This window comes from Hippopotamus amphibius, chromosome 4 (assembly GCF_030028045.1).
Source record: "Hippopotamus amphibius kiboko isolate mHipAmp2 chromosome 4, mHipAmp2.hap2, whole genome shotgun sequence".
In the NCBI taxonomy this organism is placed as follows: Eukaryota; Metazoa; Chordata; class Mammalia; order Artiodactyla; family Hippopotamidae; genus Hippopotamus; species Hippopotamus amphibius.
The window spans coordinates 84,475,788-84,492,122 of record NC_080189.1 but is presented as its reverse complement, the minus strand read 5'-3'; the positions used below and the strand labels follow the sequence as shown (position 1 = coordinate 84,492,122).

The following is a 16,335-nucleotide window of genomic DNA, read 5'->3' as shown; positions in this document are numbered from 1 at the left end:
TTTAATGAAAACAAAATGAATTTAACGTTCTCTGTTTTTTAAAAGACTTTTTTTTTTTAAGAGCAATTTTAGGTTGAGAGCAAAATTGAGAGGAAGGCACAGAGATGTCCCGTATACCCCCAAACCCCACCATGGCATCCCCCATTATCAACATCCCCACAAGAGTGGTACACTTGTTACAACTGATGAACCTGTACTGATACATCATAATCACCAAAGTTCATAGTTTACATTAGGGTTGACTCTTGGTGGTGTCCCTTCTCTGCGTTTAGACAAATGTATAATGACATGTATCCATAATTACAGTATCATACCAGACCCTAAAAGTCCCCTGTGCTCTGCCTATTCACCCTTACCCACCCCTCAACCCCTGGCAACAACTGATCTTTTTACTGTGTCCATAGTTCTGCCTTTTCAGCATGTCCTATCGTTGGGATCATATACTAAGTAGCCATTTTGAATTGGCTTCTTCCACACAGTAGTAAGCAGGGAAGGTTCCTCCATGTCTTTTTAATGGCTCAACACTCATTTCTGTTCAGTGCTGAATAATATTCACCTGTCTGGATATGCCATGGTTTCTGTATCCACTCACCTACCGATGGACATCTTGGTTACTTCTAAGTTGGCAATTATGAATAATGTCACTATAAACATGTGTGCAGGTTTTCATGTGGACATATTTTGAATTCCTTTGGGTAAATACCAAAGAGCAGTTCCCTCCCGCCCCCTTTTTTTTGATAACAGAACAGTTTTCCTTATGTAATGGAACATAGCACACCTAGGATGGGTTTCCCTAAGAAAAAGTGTGGTCACGGGCCTTCTTAGAGTCTGTGACATGCCTGAACCGGGCGGCGGGGTGGGGGGGGGGGGCGGTAGGGTGTAGTAGCTGCTGTCACAAGTGTGTCATCCATTAGATCCATATTCTTCACCCAGGTCAAGAAACCAGATGGGAACTATTCACGCTTACAGTAAAAGCTACACTTAAGAATGTCCATAAAAAAACCGAGAGCTGGGAATTTCCTGGCGGTCCAGTGGTTAGGACTCCACGCTTCCACTGGAGGGGGCATGGGTTCGATCCCTGGTCAGAGAACTAATCTCACAAGCCACAGTGGAGCAGCCAAAAAGCAAAAAAGAAAAAAACCAAGAGCTGAATTGTCAGTGGAATGAAAAGAGGGATGCTGTGTTTTAATGGTCATTGCACAGATCCCTGAAATTATCCTGCTTTTTTATGTTCACTTTAGAAATGGGAGTTGGGAAGATTCTCAGGGGCAAGGAGAGGACTTTATTTTTGAGCTGGTTGTGAGCCAAAGGCCAGGTGACTGACATTCTCTGCTCCTTCTCCCATCCTTTTCAGCGTGTGACTGCAACAGGGAGGGTTCCCAGGAGCCCATCTGTGACCAGGACACGGGCATGTGTCGCTGCCGGGAGGGTGTTAGTGGCCCACGATGTGATCACTGCGCCCGGGGTCACGGCCAGGAATTTCCTGCTTGTCTTCGGTGTCACTTGTGCTTTGATCAATGGGACCACACCATTTCTTCCCTCTCCAAAGTGGCGCAAGGGTTAATTAGGCTGGCTGCGAGCATGGAAGATAAAAGAGAGACCTTGCCTGTCTGTGAGGCTGACTTCAAAGGCCTCGGAGAGAACATGTCTGAAATAGAAAGGATTTGGAGACATCCTGTTTTCTCATCTGGGGAATTCTTAAAAGTCAAGGATTATCATGACTCTGCTCGGTAAGGTTTGTGAGCAGGTAATAGATGTCAAGGTTCCTGATTTACCTTAACTCCTGCGAGCTTCAGCAGCCTCAGCGTAGAAACGTACCTTTGCTGACATTAGGGAAACAATCATTGTTCAGTTAATCAGCAGGCTGGTATCATGTTTGTCTGCCTCTTTCCTACCTAGTTAGGATTACATGCGATTTTTCAGGATGTCATTGAGTATAACGAAAAGGCCGTCACAAAATTATGAGGTTAATTGGGAAGCCCAAACACAGCAGAGCTGAAAGACACAAAACTGGAACTTGGGAGGTTTCTAATACCACAAATTTTTTTCAGCCACGCACTCAGGGAAATTTGCTAAATGTTCCCAAATTCTTCAGTTGTTTACAAGCCCATACATTTCTGTAAAGTCATATAATGCGTACAATAGTTCTTTCAAAATGCAATATCATTTTCATTATGTATTATTGAATCCTTCTTTTCATTCATCAAATATTTCTAGAAATGACATTGGTTGCTCTGGGCCAGGAGTCAGCAAACCATAGCCCACAGGCAACATCCAACCCACCACATTTTTCTGTAAATAAAGTTCTGTTGGAACACAGCCACGCCCATTATTTACATCCTCTGTGGCTGCTTCCTCTCTACAATGACAGAGTTGAGCAATTGTGACAGGGACACTATGGCCCCCAAGGCCTGAAATATTTACTCTCTGGCCCTTTATAGAAAAAGTTTGCTGACCTGCTCTGGGCAAAATGAGGACAAACTGGATATACTTTCTACCCTTCTAGGAGTACACAGTCTACTAAGAAACCAAAAAGATTATGGTTCTGTAGGAAAAAAATATCCCTCCTACTCCAGAAAAACTCCTGGATTAAAAAACAGTTGAAGCTGCAGAGTTTTATGTTATATAAAACCCAAGCGTAAATATAGGGCCATTTGTTATTACCAGACAAAAATTCTAGAAATATATGGCAATTGCTTAAAAGTTACACAAGGAAGATGATAAACTCACCTGGATAGTTCAGAGGAAGGGCCGCCTGCATCACAAATGCAGCTCTAGGGCCCAGGGAGGTCACATAGCTGAGTCAAGCTGGCAGGTGAGGACAGGCACTTCTGTGTGTGTGTGCCCTGGTAAAGACTGTGGCCCTGGGTTCCCAGATCACCTCACTTTTTAAGCAATGTCAGACATACAAATTTTTATGCAGGTGCCGCCCACTTTAAAATATAGGTAGCTAACCCAATAGCACTTTTTTAAAACACTGTATAGGCCAAAGAAACATGTCTGAGAATGGGCTTTGGCCCATGGACCACTAGTTTGTGCTTACAGGACATGGCAACGTGGAACTGAGCGAGCAGGAGGAGTCAGTCCACAGTGGATGTTCTAGACGAAGAGACTGCAAGAGCCCCAAGCAGAACCAGAGAGAAGAAAGCCAAAGGAGCAGGGGTCCCGGGGCCACGGCCTGAAGTGAGGAGGAAAGCCTGCCCATCCTGGTGCAGCTGCTGAACTCCTATTCCTCTGTAGCAACTGCTCAAACCGCACCCCCTCTCGGAAGCCTTCCCTGCCTTTCTCAGAGAAAGGATGTGTTTCCTTCTGCATTTTCCCACATCTTTGTGACTCTGCCATCGCCTCACTGAGGGACTCCTGTGTGCAAAGCTGCCTTCTCTGTGCCTGTTTTCTTCAGGCCTGGTTTAGTTAAATAGTACATATTTGCCGGGTAAATTACAAATCAAAGAGCGGGGGGGGGGGGGGGGGGGGGGAGGAGAGAGAACCCAGGATGCATAAGCATAGATTCAGAAGTCAAACTACTGTGGTTCAAAGCCACTTGCTGCTGTGTGGCCTCAAGCAAGTTAACTTGTCCAAGCTTCAGTTTCTCCATCAAAAAGGGGGATAAAGTCTCTATTTCATGGGATTCTTGTGAGAATTACTCAAGACAAGCCACTTTGCGTGGGGTCTGGCACCTAGTAAGTGCTTTTAGAGTACCAATTCTAGTAATAGTAATTACTATTATTGTTATTAGCCTGAAGAATTACAGTGCTGACAGTTGGAGCCTGAAGGAAAAGTCTGTAGATTAGAAGGGAGAGTTAGAGCAGAAAATGCTAGGAAGCATTAGTTAATACTTTGCACTTGTGCCAAGATAAATTAGTCCCATAAATTTGTATTGTAGCTTCCCTGAACTGTACTGTTCAAGATTTGTACCCAATTTCCCCATCATGAGGGATATACTAATTATTCACCTGAACCAACTGTATGTACTCAACCCAGTCAACTGAAGTGGGACAAAGGTGGCACCATCAAAGAAGGTGATGGAGAAAGAACACACCCAGGGGTACACTCGCCTCCTGTCACTTGTGGAAATTCGAAGTTAAGACCCTGTACAGAAGTAGCACTAAAAGGAAGCTTACTGGAGGCAGATTTATTCTAGATGAAGAACTGATTTTTATCCTTGGCTACATGAGGGATTCTGTGTTAAAAGCCTAATATAGGTTGGCTTCCTTAGACTGATTTAAATGAACCATGTCTGAATACGTGATTTTGAAAAGCCAAAGCAAAGGGAGACAGAGTATAAACAGTTGGAATTGAAAGATTCAAAAATCTTTATTCTCTGAGACAGTTTTAAGTGAGTGCTGAAATACTTTAGGAAGCTGAATTAACAAGAAAAAGGTAAACTACAAACAATCATAAACTGGAAAATGAAAATTTGGGGGACAAAATCCATCCTAAGTGTGAGGATACCTAATAATGAAGGCAGTTTCTTTACATGTGTTTTTTTCACCAATCTGTCAAATGTGATACAAGCGTTGCTGCGTTTACTCTTATTTTCTCCTATAGGAAACAAATCATGGCACTAAGTGAGCAGCTGAAAACAGCGTATGAATTTCAAGATCTGAAAGAAACCATAGAAAGAAAGAGGAATAAAGCAAACCTCTTACTTGAAGATCTTCAGGAAGAAATTGCTTTGCACACCAGTGCCCGTAACGCAAGCATCATGGGTAAGAAGGAAGATGCACCTTAACTGTCTGTTTCCGGACCGGAGTTGATAAAATCCATAGTGCATTCCATTGGTGAATCACCCTGTGCTTATTGCTACAGCGCCTGAGCACTTGAGCACATGAAAACACACTCATTAAAAGTATTATTTGTGCGTGAATATTTCAACTTTTTAAAACATTGCGGAGCCTGGATAGCATTTGCACAAAGTAACGCTAACCATGTGCAATACTCAACAAACACTAAAGCCAAAGTATTGTGATGCCAAACCATGCTAGGATCTCGTGTAATCAGCAGCTTGGAAATTCTAGTATGGCCATAAGGAAATGAGAGAGACATGTTTGTATGCCTTCCTGGGTATAAGCCACTCCATTTCCAGCAACCATAAATGTAAAGGAATGTGAGGCAATCAGGACCTAAACATTTCTCATAAGAACGTTGTAGGAATTGGGGGACATGCAACATACCAGAAGCCTGTAACTCATATCGCACAGTTCTTAAAAATGAATGGGAGCCGTGCCAAAGCCAAGGTCCACTTGGAGGAGAAATGGAACTCTAAAGCAAAATTCAGATGACCTCATCTGCTGATTTCCCATGAGATCCTTGTTATGTTTGGAAATAGACAGCTTGTTACCACCAGGAGAGGCAGCCCTGAACTTACACTGAAGCCATCTAGTTGAGAGGTAAAGGGAACATATACATGAAATGCATCTCAAGGCAAAAACAGTCTGCTTTTCCATATCCTACGTGCATGCTCCTGTTTTTCATCTGATCTTGAGCTAAAAGAGAAAAAAAATAGATGGCAGTTATGACCCTAAAGAAAGGCCTAAATTTAATGAAATCACTACTGTTGTTGCTCAGTAAATGCTATGTGAAGAGAAAGGAATGTGCTCTGATCCCTTAGCTGGAAGCAGGTACCCCACTGAATGAGCTGAAAATCTGTCAGCAGTCACCCAGGCCAGGCAGAAGGAAGCAAAACTGCCCCATGCTGAGCCACTGGAACCTGCCTTCCAGCAGCAGTTACCGGGCTTTTTCTCCATGGACAGATTCTGACACTGTGCTGAGCAGCAGAGACGGGCAGTAAATACAGCAAGGCCTCGCCCTAAGTCATTCCAGTCTCTTGGGGTGGGGGGAAGTCAGGCATATAAACAACCCCAAAACAATGAAAAGACTCTGTCAGAGCATCTTCCAGCTGCTTCGGGAACAGAGTAGAGAGAATGGGGTTCTTCCTGGGTTTATTAGAAAAGGCTTCACAGAAGAAAGATAAACTGCCAGATAAATCAAGGCCGAAAATCATTCCAAGCAGTAGAAATATGGCTTTTTGTTGTGTGTGTGTGTGTGTGTGTGTGTGTGTGTGTGTGTGTGTGTGTGTGTATGTGTGTATGTGTTGGGGGGGTCATGATAAATGAAAATCACGATATATAACATTAAAAGTATGCTAGTGTACAAACCGGGAATGTTTAAAAAGATAAAGTGTGGTTGTCAGCCTGGACTCTGGTTACATAGGGAGTTAAGATCAGGACCCTGGGCCTTTGGTTCCTAAAATAGCTTAAAGCCCTAGTATACTATCATTTACACTCAAACATACCATATTTCAGGCATTTGTATTTTCATTAAAATATGGAAAATATAGAGAAGTGTTTAAGAACAGAGCCTCCAGAGTTAAACGACCTGGCTTCAAATCGTGGCTTCATCTCTTACTATCAGTGAGACCTTGCTATCATCAGAGCCTCGTTTTCTCGTTCGTAAAATGGAGGTGGTCGTGCTAATGCATGCCTCACAGTGTTTCATAAGATTAAGGATGAGAATTGATGGGAAGTACAGACGTACAGAAAGCACTCAGCACATTAGCTGTTGTCATCAGCCTCAACATCAGAGATCAGCAAACTGCAGTCTGCTGGCAAATCCTACCCACAGCCTGTTTTTGTAAATCAAGTTTCATTAGGAGACAACCTTGCCTATTTGTTCACATATTGTCTGTGGGTGCTGTTACTCTACAGTGGCAGCGTTGAGTAGTTGTGACAGCAATGGGATGGCAGGTAAGCCTAAAACGTTCTCTGGCCTTTGTAGAATGAGTTTGTCAACTCCTGCTCTATATGGTGAGGTAAGCTTAGTTGGTTCATGATATTAGGGTTCGTACAGGTAGTCAAAATTAACATCTTACATTTGTGGAACACTTCACGGAGTGTCTTTATATTATCTCACTTAATCTTCGCAAATTATTATCATCAATTTACAGATAAGGAAACACAATCTAGGAGGCTAACCAGTATGTTCAAGGACATACCCAGACAGTAAAGAGAGAAGCCAGCATTCAAACTCATGTCTACAGACTTAAGTCTCAGCTATTGCATCTATATCTATGACATGACATCAAATCCTCCCCCATAAGATGTAAATTCAAGGAGGAGGATGTTGAATTTTTGTATTGATCATTGAGACTAAGACAGTCTAGTCAAACTGGGGAATGATGATCTTGATAGCCCATGTATAATTTCATTTGTTTTCTCAAAATCTGTCTTACCCCAATTTGTGTTGATGTAGATTCCTCAAAGAACATCAAGAAGTATTATCAGAGCTCTTTATCTGCTGAAAAGAACATTAATGAAGCTACTTCCATTGTAAATAACTCTGAAAAAAGCAGGAATGACCTACTTAACATCTTAGATACACTAACCTCAAAAGAAAACTTGTCATTGGAGAAATTAAAGCAGGTCAAGATACCAGATGCTCAAATATTACATGAAAAGGTAAATATTCATGACAGTGTAGTCAAAGTGTTTGTGGTTTCTATTTGATACACAGATCTCTTCAATTGTGTTTCCCTGTCTTACATTTTATTTTTATTTATATTTTATGTGTAGAAATAATCTATAAATAATGTAAATATATTTAATCTAAAAATAATATAAATATTTATATTTTATTTTTTATTTCTTAAGTCAAAGTTTCAGAAAAATCAAAAGGTAAGGACTTGATTTTATTATTTTATACTACTTACTATTTCCCAAATGGTACAGATTATGGACATTGACTCCTCCTGCCTCATAAGTAAAAGATGCTTTTTATTTAAAAAAGAAAAAAAAAAAATGAAATTAACGTGGAAATGCTAGACATTTGACTATTTTCCCCAAAAACTGTAAGTGTAAAAGTGACATTGATAGGCACAAATGCTGATGACAAATAAGTTTTAGGTATTTTTTCAATGAACTAGGAAATATTTAATGGGTCATACCCATATACTAAGCATGAACAACTATTGAAGAAATACATACAAATAGAGCAGTGTCTTGCTTCAGTGAGCCTGCATGGCGTTAGAGAAAAACTCTGCCAACAAATTACTTTCTAACATAGATCCTGTCTCCTGTTAGGAGTGTGGAGAAGGAAGGGACATGGCCTGCGTGCTCTCGTCCTGTAGTGGCCCAAGCTGTCGAGGTTCCCTGACCCTCTCGAGGAACACCCTCCAGAAAGCTCAGGAAGCAGAGTCCATGATTGACAATTTGAACAACCAAGTTCAAGGGTTGAAAAATCAGGTAAATGATGTCTTCTCATGCTTTATTTGTAAAATTATAGCAATTTAAAAAACTACTTGAAATTTTTAAAATTTCCATTTAACTTCTAAGTGAAAGGGTAGATTCTAGATGTTAGGTGCTCTTGTGCCTAGAAATACAGCATAAAAATATAGATGTGGATATAAATGGTGATTTAGAAGTAGATGTGAATATTGACATATTTTCTCATTGTATATTACATATACCCATATATACATATATGTGTGTATAGTGTGTGTGTGTATATATGGAGAGAAAGAAGACAAAAACCTCAGAGTATATGTTTTTAGGACATAAATAGACTTGTATGGGTATGTTTCCTTTACAGCAAATACTGCATAGAAATGTGTAGACTCCTAGCCTTGAAGATTTGAAAACTATAGAGCTCTCAAAGTAAAGAATAATTTTTCATAAATTCAAGGGTATGGTTGAAATTCTACTAAATAGACAAATTTTAATGTTCGAATTTAATTTAATGTTTGAAAATATTTGAATGGGAATATACTCTTAATGGCTTGAACTCCTTCCTGTGTTGATAGACATGATAAAGTTGTTTTAATATTTAAGTACCTGATAATGGAATCTCTGATAATTTTAAATGACTTCATTTCCTTTTTTGGTCATATTAATAAATAGGTATGATTTTTAATTAGCTAGCTTTCTTCAAGTTTTTTTGTGAATACATTATATTTACCTTGAAAGGATGAATACAATTGTAGGTGTTTTGTGAATACATTGTGTTCATCTTGAAAACAAGGTGATGATGTGCTCCCTAGTTTGTTTGTTTGTTTTTGGCAATATACATAAAGCCTTTGATGAAGAAGAAAAAGCTCAAAAAGAGCTGAATTTTTTACCAATATAACGCAAATATTATTATCAGTCAGTATTCTTGTTTGCAAGCAACAGAAACCAACTCTTGACCCAAAAGGAAATGTATGAGAAGACATCTGGGTCTCAGAACTGAGAGGAGGATGGAGGGCCAGCCTTGGGAATGGGTGAGAATGACAGCTAAGAGACACATTCCTGCGCATGTGCTCACACAGAGCACCAGTGTGCTCCGTGAGCCTTGCTCCTGAGGCTGGTCCTACGTTCTTGCTCCACAAGCTCCAGAATCCAAGTTCTAGACCAAGTCTCTAATTAAGTTACAGAATATCCCCACACATCCTAAATGTTGAACATTTTTATTTACATACTCATCATTCTGCATTGCCACCTCGTTTTTCACTTATATGTTATTCTTCATTGCTTTAACAAATATTCATTGTGCTGGGCATTTATCTAGATGCTGGGAATACAGCAGTGAACAAATGCAAATCCTGGTCTTGCATCCCTGTGGTTAAAACGATCCTGATTTGTTTAATGTAATGTTAAACTACTCTAGTGCCCCTCCTCAAAAACCAGAAATCTCACACCATTTAAATAAGCCCGTGTTAAGCAGTTACTTTTAAAAGATAACCCCTGAAGTATATAACAGCAGAATCTGGCTTAATCAGCACATAAATGGAGAATTGGAAGAGGATGGGGGTTGTCATGTTGATAAAATGGTATGCTTTCTCCTCTTGCTTAGAAGGGGGAGGCATGCCAGAAGAGATTACGAGCGAATTCTCAGGAGTCATGATAGAGGATGGATTGCAGAGAGATGTTTTCAGAGTGAAGTAATTTAGCAATCTCTTTCCTTCTGAATATGGCTTTGGCTAATCTACACTGAGATTTCATCTGCAAAATTTGGTGCTTCCTGTTCAGAGTATTCATTTCTGGAATTCTCATCTTACTTATATGCATTCTTACTTCTTCTCCATTTTATTTTTTTTATTGAAATATAATTGACATAGAACATCTATTAGTTTTAGATCTACAGCATAATGGTTTGATATATGTCTATATTGTGAAATGATTAGCGCAATAAATTTAGTTAACATCCATCACCACACATAGTTACATTTTGTTTCTTGTGGTGAGAACTTTTAAGATCTCTTAGCACCTACTATCCATTTTAACGTTTAAAAAGTTCTAGAGAATAAAGGAACAACTCCAAAAAATTGTTACATATTTATTTTTTCCACAATTTTCAAGTTTATTAGTGGACTTCTTTTTAATAGTTTATTTTTTCCCACATTTTTATTGGATATAATTGCTTTACAATGTTGTGTTAGTTTCTGCTGTACAACAAAGTGAATCAGCTGTATGTATGTATACATATATCCCCATATCCCCTCCCTCTTGAACCTCCCTCCCACCCTCCCTAAGTTACATATTTTTAATCACGTATTTCTTTTTTGTTTCATCATTTGCCAATGACTACCATTAAATCCTTTTCCACAAAATCTGCATGGCTCAAATTAAGCGGGCTCTTTTTGTGGGGAAATAAAGGGAGATTTTTTTTTTCTTTAACTATGTTTGATCCTAATTAGCCCTGCTTCTGTCACAATTAATTTATTCAGTACAGCTCAACTGTGGATGATATTGTCCCATTGCTCTTTGTTTTTTTCTCTTTCCCTCATTTGTTGGAATCCCAAGAAAAAGTCCGTGACCTTTCTCAAATCCCACAATTAAGAATTTGCACTTCTAGGTTGTAAGCGTTTAGTTCTGCCATTCCTCCACCAAGTGTGCACAGTGCACTTGGGATTTACCTTTGTAGCCTGCTTTGAGTTTAAACTAATTTATTAAAAGGAAGAATGCTTTCTTCTTACTCTCAAAGAAAGTACATTATTTGACGTTAAAGAATGTTTAGATGAACCTAGCGACAGGGCAGGAATAACGATGCAGACGTAGAGAACTTGAGGACGCTGGGCTGGGGGGAGGAATGGGACAAAGTGAGAGAGTAGCACTGACGTGTACACACTACGAAATGTGAAACAGATAGCTAGTGGGAAGCTGCTGCAGAGCACAGGGAGATCAGCTTGGTGCTTTGTGATGAACTAGAAGGGTGGGATAGGGAAGGTGGCAGGGAAGCTCAAGAGGGAGGGGATATATGTATAAATATAACCGATCCACTAGGTTGTACAACAGAAACTAACACTACATTGTAAAGCAATTATACTCCAATAAAGATGTATTAAAAAAAAAAGAATGTTTAAAAGAGTACTATTTTAACTTAAACTTATTATTTAAACTTAATTTTTAACTTATATTAGAGAAAATGTTCTCAACTTATTAAACATAATGATCACTATAAGTAATTTCTGTGAAATTTGTTACTATGATAGAATGCTAACACCTCATAAAAGCAGAATTTGTATTTTTGATTTGTATCAGGAAAACTCATTAGTACTGATACAGCAAAAATTGTTTTCAAATAACAATTTTGATCATTAATAATGTTTTAAGAGATAAGTTCACATTATTAGGAAAACATGATAATGAAAACAAATAATATTGCCTTTTAAGAGTCCTTTAACGTGAATCTATTGTTTAATTATCTAGAATTTTATTTTTAGTGAGTTCTACTTGGTCCAGCTAAGTAAGGAAACATCACAGAATGTGCCTAATTGTTATGTTTGCCTCATTGTTGTTTTTTGTCTTATTCCAGAGCAAAAATATAAGTAAACTGGCAGAAGGCTCCAAAAACAATGCCTTACAGCTAAGTGAGAAACTGAGGAATATGAAAAATCAAAGTGAATCTGAAGAAGAAAAAATGAATCTTTTAATCAAAAAACTGAAAATGTTTTTGTTAGGTAATTTTTAAAAAATATTAGGACAGTTATTGTCCCTCCTCTTCCTCCTCATCCTCTTCCCCCCTTCCTCTCCGTGCCCCACTCCTCCCCCTCCCTCTTCTCCTCCTCCTCCTTTTTCTTTCTTTTTAATGTATACTCAAAAATCACAACCAATTTCAAATTATATTAATTGGAAATGATATGCCTAAATCAGAAACATGACATACTCCTTGATTTTAAATTTCTTAATGAAAACAATTCCAAAATATTAACTCTGTATGAAAAAAAAAAGCTCTCTGTATAAGATTTTTTAATTAATTAATTAATTTTTATTTATTGGCTGCATTGGGTCTTTGTTGCTGTGCACAGTTTTTCTGTAGTTGCGGAGAGCGGGGGCTACTCTTCCTTGCAGTGCGAGGGCTTCTTATTGTGGTGTCTTCTCTTGTTGTGGAGCACGGGCTCTAGGCACACGAGCTTTAGTAGTTGCGGCTCGTGGGCTCTAGAGCACAGGCTTAGTGGTTGTGACACACGGGCTTAGTTGCTCCGCGGCATGTGGGATCTTCCCGGACCAGGGCTTGAACCCGTGTCCCCTGCATTGGCAGGTGGATTCTTAACCACTGCGCCACCAGGGAAGCCTTATAAGGTTAATTTAGTAATAAATCCTAGAATTTAGTTAGAATTCCAAACAAGTGAACTTGGTGTTTAAAGTCATTAAAAAAAAAAAAAAAAAAGGAAAATCTAACATGAAGACTGCCAGATTCCACAATTTTCTCTGCTGACAGAGTATGTGAGATCAAGGTACGACAACTGTTGGTTAGTATATCAACTACTATAGTGAGATGGCAGCTACAATATTGGTTATTTTAGATAACTATTATTGAATATTTTCCAAGACTCATGTTGGCTTTGGTTAGTATGTCAACTACTGTAGTGAGATGGCATCTGAAATATTGGTTATTTTAGCTAACTATTATTGAATATTTTCCAAGACTCACGTTGGCTTTCTGTGACTGACCAAAGGGAACTATTTGATTCATTATTATTATGAGTTATTATTATAACTATGAACTTAACGTCCCTCATTGTGCCTTATTTTGGGAGAGATTTGTTTTAAAATCCAGAGAATTAGTAAAGAAAAAAATTGTATAGCTGGAACTTGACTGGAAACCTTACTCTCTGCAGATAATATCATTTGGATGCAACACTACATGGAATTGATCTGAGGAGGCTTTCTTTCCCACAGCCATCTTCCAGATTCAATAATTTAATATTCTCCGCATGAATTAATCAACAGTTGGGATGTCAGTTACAATCTTTGCAATCACTTTATTAAATCTGTTTACTATTTATAAGAGATCCCTGTGGCTAAGTTTTTTTCTCAGTGTTTCTAGAAATTGTATCAGTAGCTTTAGTCCTGATTTTCAAAATAAGAAAAAAATAAGGTGTAAAAATAATCAGTAAAAATGACCAAAGTAATCAGTAAAAATGATTGGGTATGGAATCAGTCAACAGGACATTTTGTTGGTTCAAAAGCAAATTTTCAGTGAGCGAGCTAAACGGATTGATATTGACTAGACACAGATCCAGGAACCGTGTGAGGAACATGGTAGCTCTTCCTGCAGATCTAAGTCTATTCAGGCACCAAAACTAAAACAAAATCAGAGAACTGCCACAGCAGTCATGTGAAAATGATTAAAAACAGTCCTCAGCTCCAGCAACGGTTCAAAAAGCAAGTTCTACCTGTTTTTCTCCTAGTTCACTGGGTCACAGAGCCTATTCCTATACTAGTCCTAGTTTTCATTGCTACTCAATAAGTTTCTAATAAAAATGTCACTTTAATTAGCCTAAGGAATTAGGAAAAAAGAACCAAAAAACTGTGTTCAGATTATTACAACAAAAATTAGACTAGGCATCAAGAAAAATCCTATTCCATAAAGCGACCTTCCCTGGTCAGTGTCCTAAGACTCTCGGTCACCAGGAAGCAGTGCCCTTCACCCACCCAAATCTTTGCTTTTCTTGGCTATAAAGCCCAAACACAGTTATCATGACATTTATGGTAGCCACACTATTCAGCTCTTTTTTGACCATCTTAATATTTTCCTTGCAGTCTGAATTCCTTATTAACAGAGTTGTGTCACTTTTCCTGAAAGTGAATTTATAATCACTTAAATTTGAATTTTTAATCTCATAATAAATGCCAATAAATGTTTCATGACTGAATACAATGTTAAATTCAATTCATTTTTTTATTAGAACTTTTTTTTTTAACGAAAGTGTTGCTATTTCTATAAAGCGCCAACTCTGATTCTGTTTAAAATATGATTTTAATTCATGAAAAATTCTTACACATTTTTTTCAAAAACATAGGAAGTAAAATATTCCTTTTGGGAATTCCCTGGCAGTCCAATGGTTAGGATCCAGCTCTTTCACTGCCGGGGCCTGGGTTCAATCTCTGGTGGGAGAACTAAGATCCCACAAGCCGCACAGCCTGGCCAAAGAAAAAAAGTGAAATATTCCTTTTGTATTAAACAAAAATAGCCAAGGCAAAAATGATTGCAAAGAAAATATATACTAGGGTCATGTCACTCAAGTACTAAAAAACCATCCACAGCTCTCACTGTCTCTTGAATGAAGTCCGGTTTCCTTAGCCCCACATTAAGGGGCTTGTGTGATCTGCTCCCAGCCTTCCTGAACTTCAGCTCCTTTTTTTTTTTTTTTTTTTTTTTTTTTAACATTTTTAAACGATTTTTCAGATACTTTTTAGACACCCACTGGCCAGCCAGGAGTGATCGACACACTGTTACACCCTGAGCTTTTGCCTCTGCTGAGAACGCCCTTATGTCTCCACACATTTAATCTGTGCAGGCCTCTAAAACCGAGTTTAAAAGCTGTCTTGAAGTTCCTCCTAAAGTATTTTCTCCTCCCTCCGAACCCGACATCATTTGTCTTATATTTATCAGTTCTGTTCTTAAGGAATCAGTAATCATCTACAATGACCTCTAATTCCCCCTTGGTGGTAAACCCTTTGGGGATCAGATCTGGGTCTAATTCATCTTTAACTTCCCCAAGGGGACTCAGCATCTGTGCCTCAATAAGGAGCCAGAGAAAGACAAAGCGTTATTACCCCAAACAGCAACAGTCCGTCTTCTACTTTAGTGCTCAAAGGGGGCCAATTTTATTCTTCTGAAAAGCAGGGCATAGATGTATTTAAAAGCCCCCCCCACCCCGTGCCGCACCGCAGGGCATGCGGGGGGCTAGTTCCCCAACCAGAGGTGGCACTGGTGCCCCCTGCAAGCGGAGGAACCCAGTCCCAACCTCTGGACCGCCGGGGAATTCCCTTAAAGTTTCTTTATAATATGTTAATCCTACTGTAAATTACTCTGTTTTGTCGCATCCCCTTCTCAAAACAGGCCTTTGAGAAGTAGCATCAGGTATAATTACCCAATTATGCAGGTGAGCAACAATTGTGAGCCTTTTCAGTGTCATGGAGGATTAGAGTGGAGTTTTGTCGAATCTAAACGCAGTACTTCCCCACTGTCTCATTCATGGTATTTGAATCTTTTCTTTAAATTTAATTGAAGTATAGTTGATTTATAATGTGTTAATTTCTGCTGTACAGCAAAGTGATTCAGTTATGCATATATATACATTCTTTTTCATATTCTTTTCCATTATGGTTTATCACAGGATATTGAATATAGTTCCTTGTGCTATACAGTAGGACCTTGTTGTTTATCCATCCTATATATAACAGTTTGCCATGGCGTTTGAATCTTAATAACAGGTGCCTAAACATTTTAATTGCTTTTGAATCTGTACTTATAATAAACAGTTCTTGTGAGGACATTTTGTAGAACACACAATATCCCAAATCTGTCATTTTTCGTTTTTCCAACAAGCATTTGCACAGGATATAGTCACCATTACACAAGCAGCATTTCTTTCAGAGAGCAGGGAAAATTGAGGAAGAAGAAGAATCTATGGGATGTATACAATCTAATCCCTGTTTTCTAGGGACACATAATCAAATGCAAACGCATTTAACTTAGAATTCGTTGTGGTGATATTTACAAGATAGAATGATAAGGAGACACAATTACCTAAAACCTATCTTCTTATTTAAGAGGAAAATGTGCCTCCAGAGGACATAGAGAAGGTTGCAAATCATGTATTTGATATCCACCTATCAATAACATCTCAAAATCTAACCCATGAGCTTGACAAAATACGGAAACTTATGCAACTCTGTGAGGACTACAGGACAGAGGACAACAGGCTAAGTAAAGCAGCAAATCGAGCCCGAAAGGTTTTGGTGAAGGCAAAAGCAGCTGAGTAAGTACAGTATTAATATTCTCCTCCTGCTTTAACAGGCCATCTGTTAAAAGGCCATCTGAAAAATATTTGCTTAAGGAGATATAACCTTC

At 38.8% G+C, this 16,335-nt stretch overlaps 1 protein-coding gene across 11 annotated transcripts in view; it reads left to right on the top strand.

Annotated features, from left to right (window-relative positions):
- LAMB4 (laminin subunit beta 4) overlaps positions 1 to 16,335 on the top strand; it is a 112,264-nt gene that overhangs the window by 80,236 nt on the left and 15,693 nt on the right. For 10 of the 11 annotated variants that reach the window (XM_057730322.1, XM_057730318.1, XM_057730313.1 and 7 more), the window contains 6 exons: positions 1,355 to 1,730; positions 4,549 to 4,709; positions 7,252 to 7,457; positions 8,079 to 8,240; positions 11,788 to 11,932; positions 16,036 to 16,243. In XM_057730322.1, coding sequence (XP_057586305.1) covers positions 1,355 to 1,730; positions 4,549 to 4,709; positions 7,252 to 7,457; positions 8,079 to 8,240; positions 11,788 to 11,932; positions 16,036 to 16,243 — 1,258 coding nt within the window. Of the gene's footprint in view, positions 1 to 1,354; positions 1,731 to 4,548; positions 4,710 to 7,251; positions 7,458 to 8,078; positions 8,241 to 11,787; positions 11,933 to 13,093; positions 15,460 to 16,035; positions 16,244 to 16,335 lie in introns of those variants that run through there. The other variant, XR_009053037.1, reaches the window with a different exon arrangement.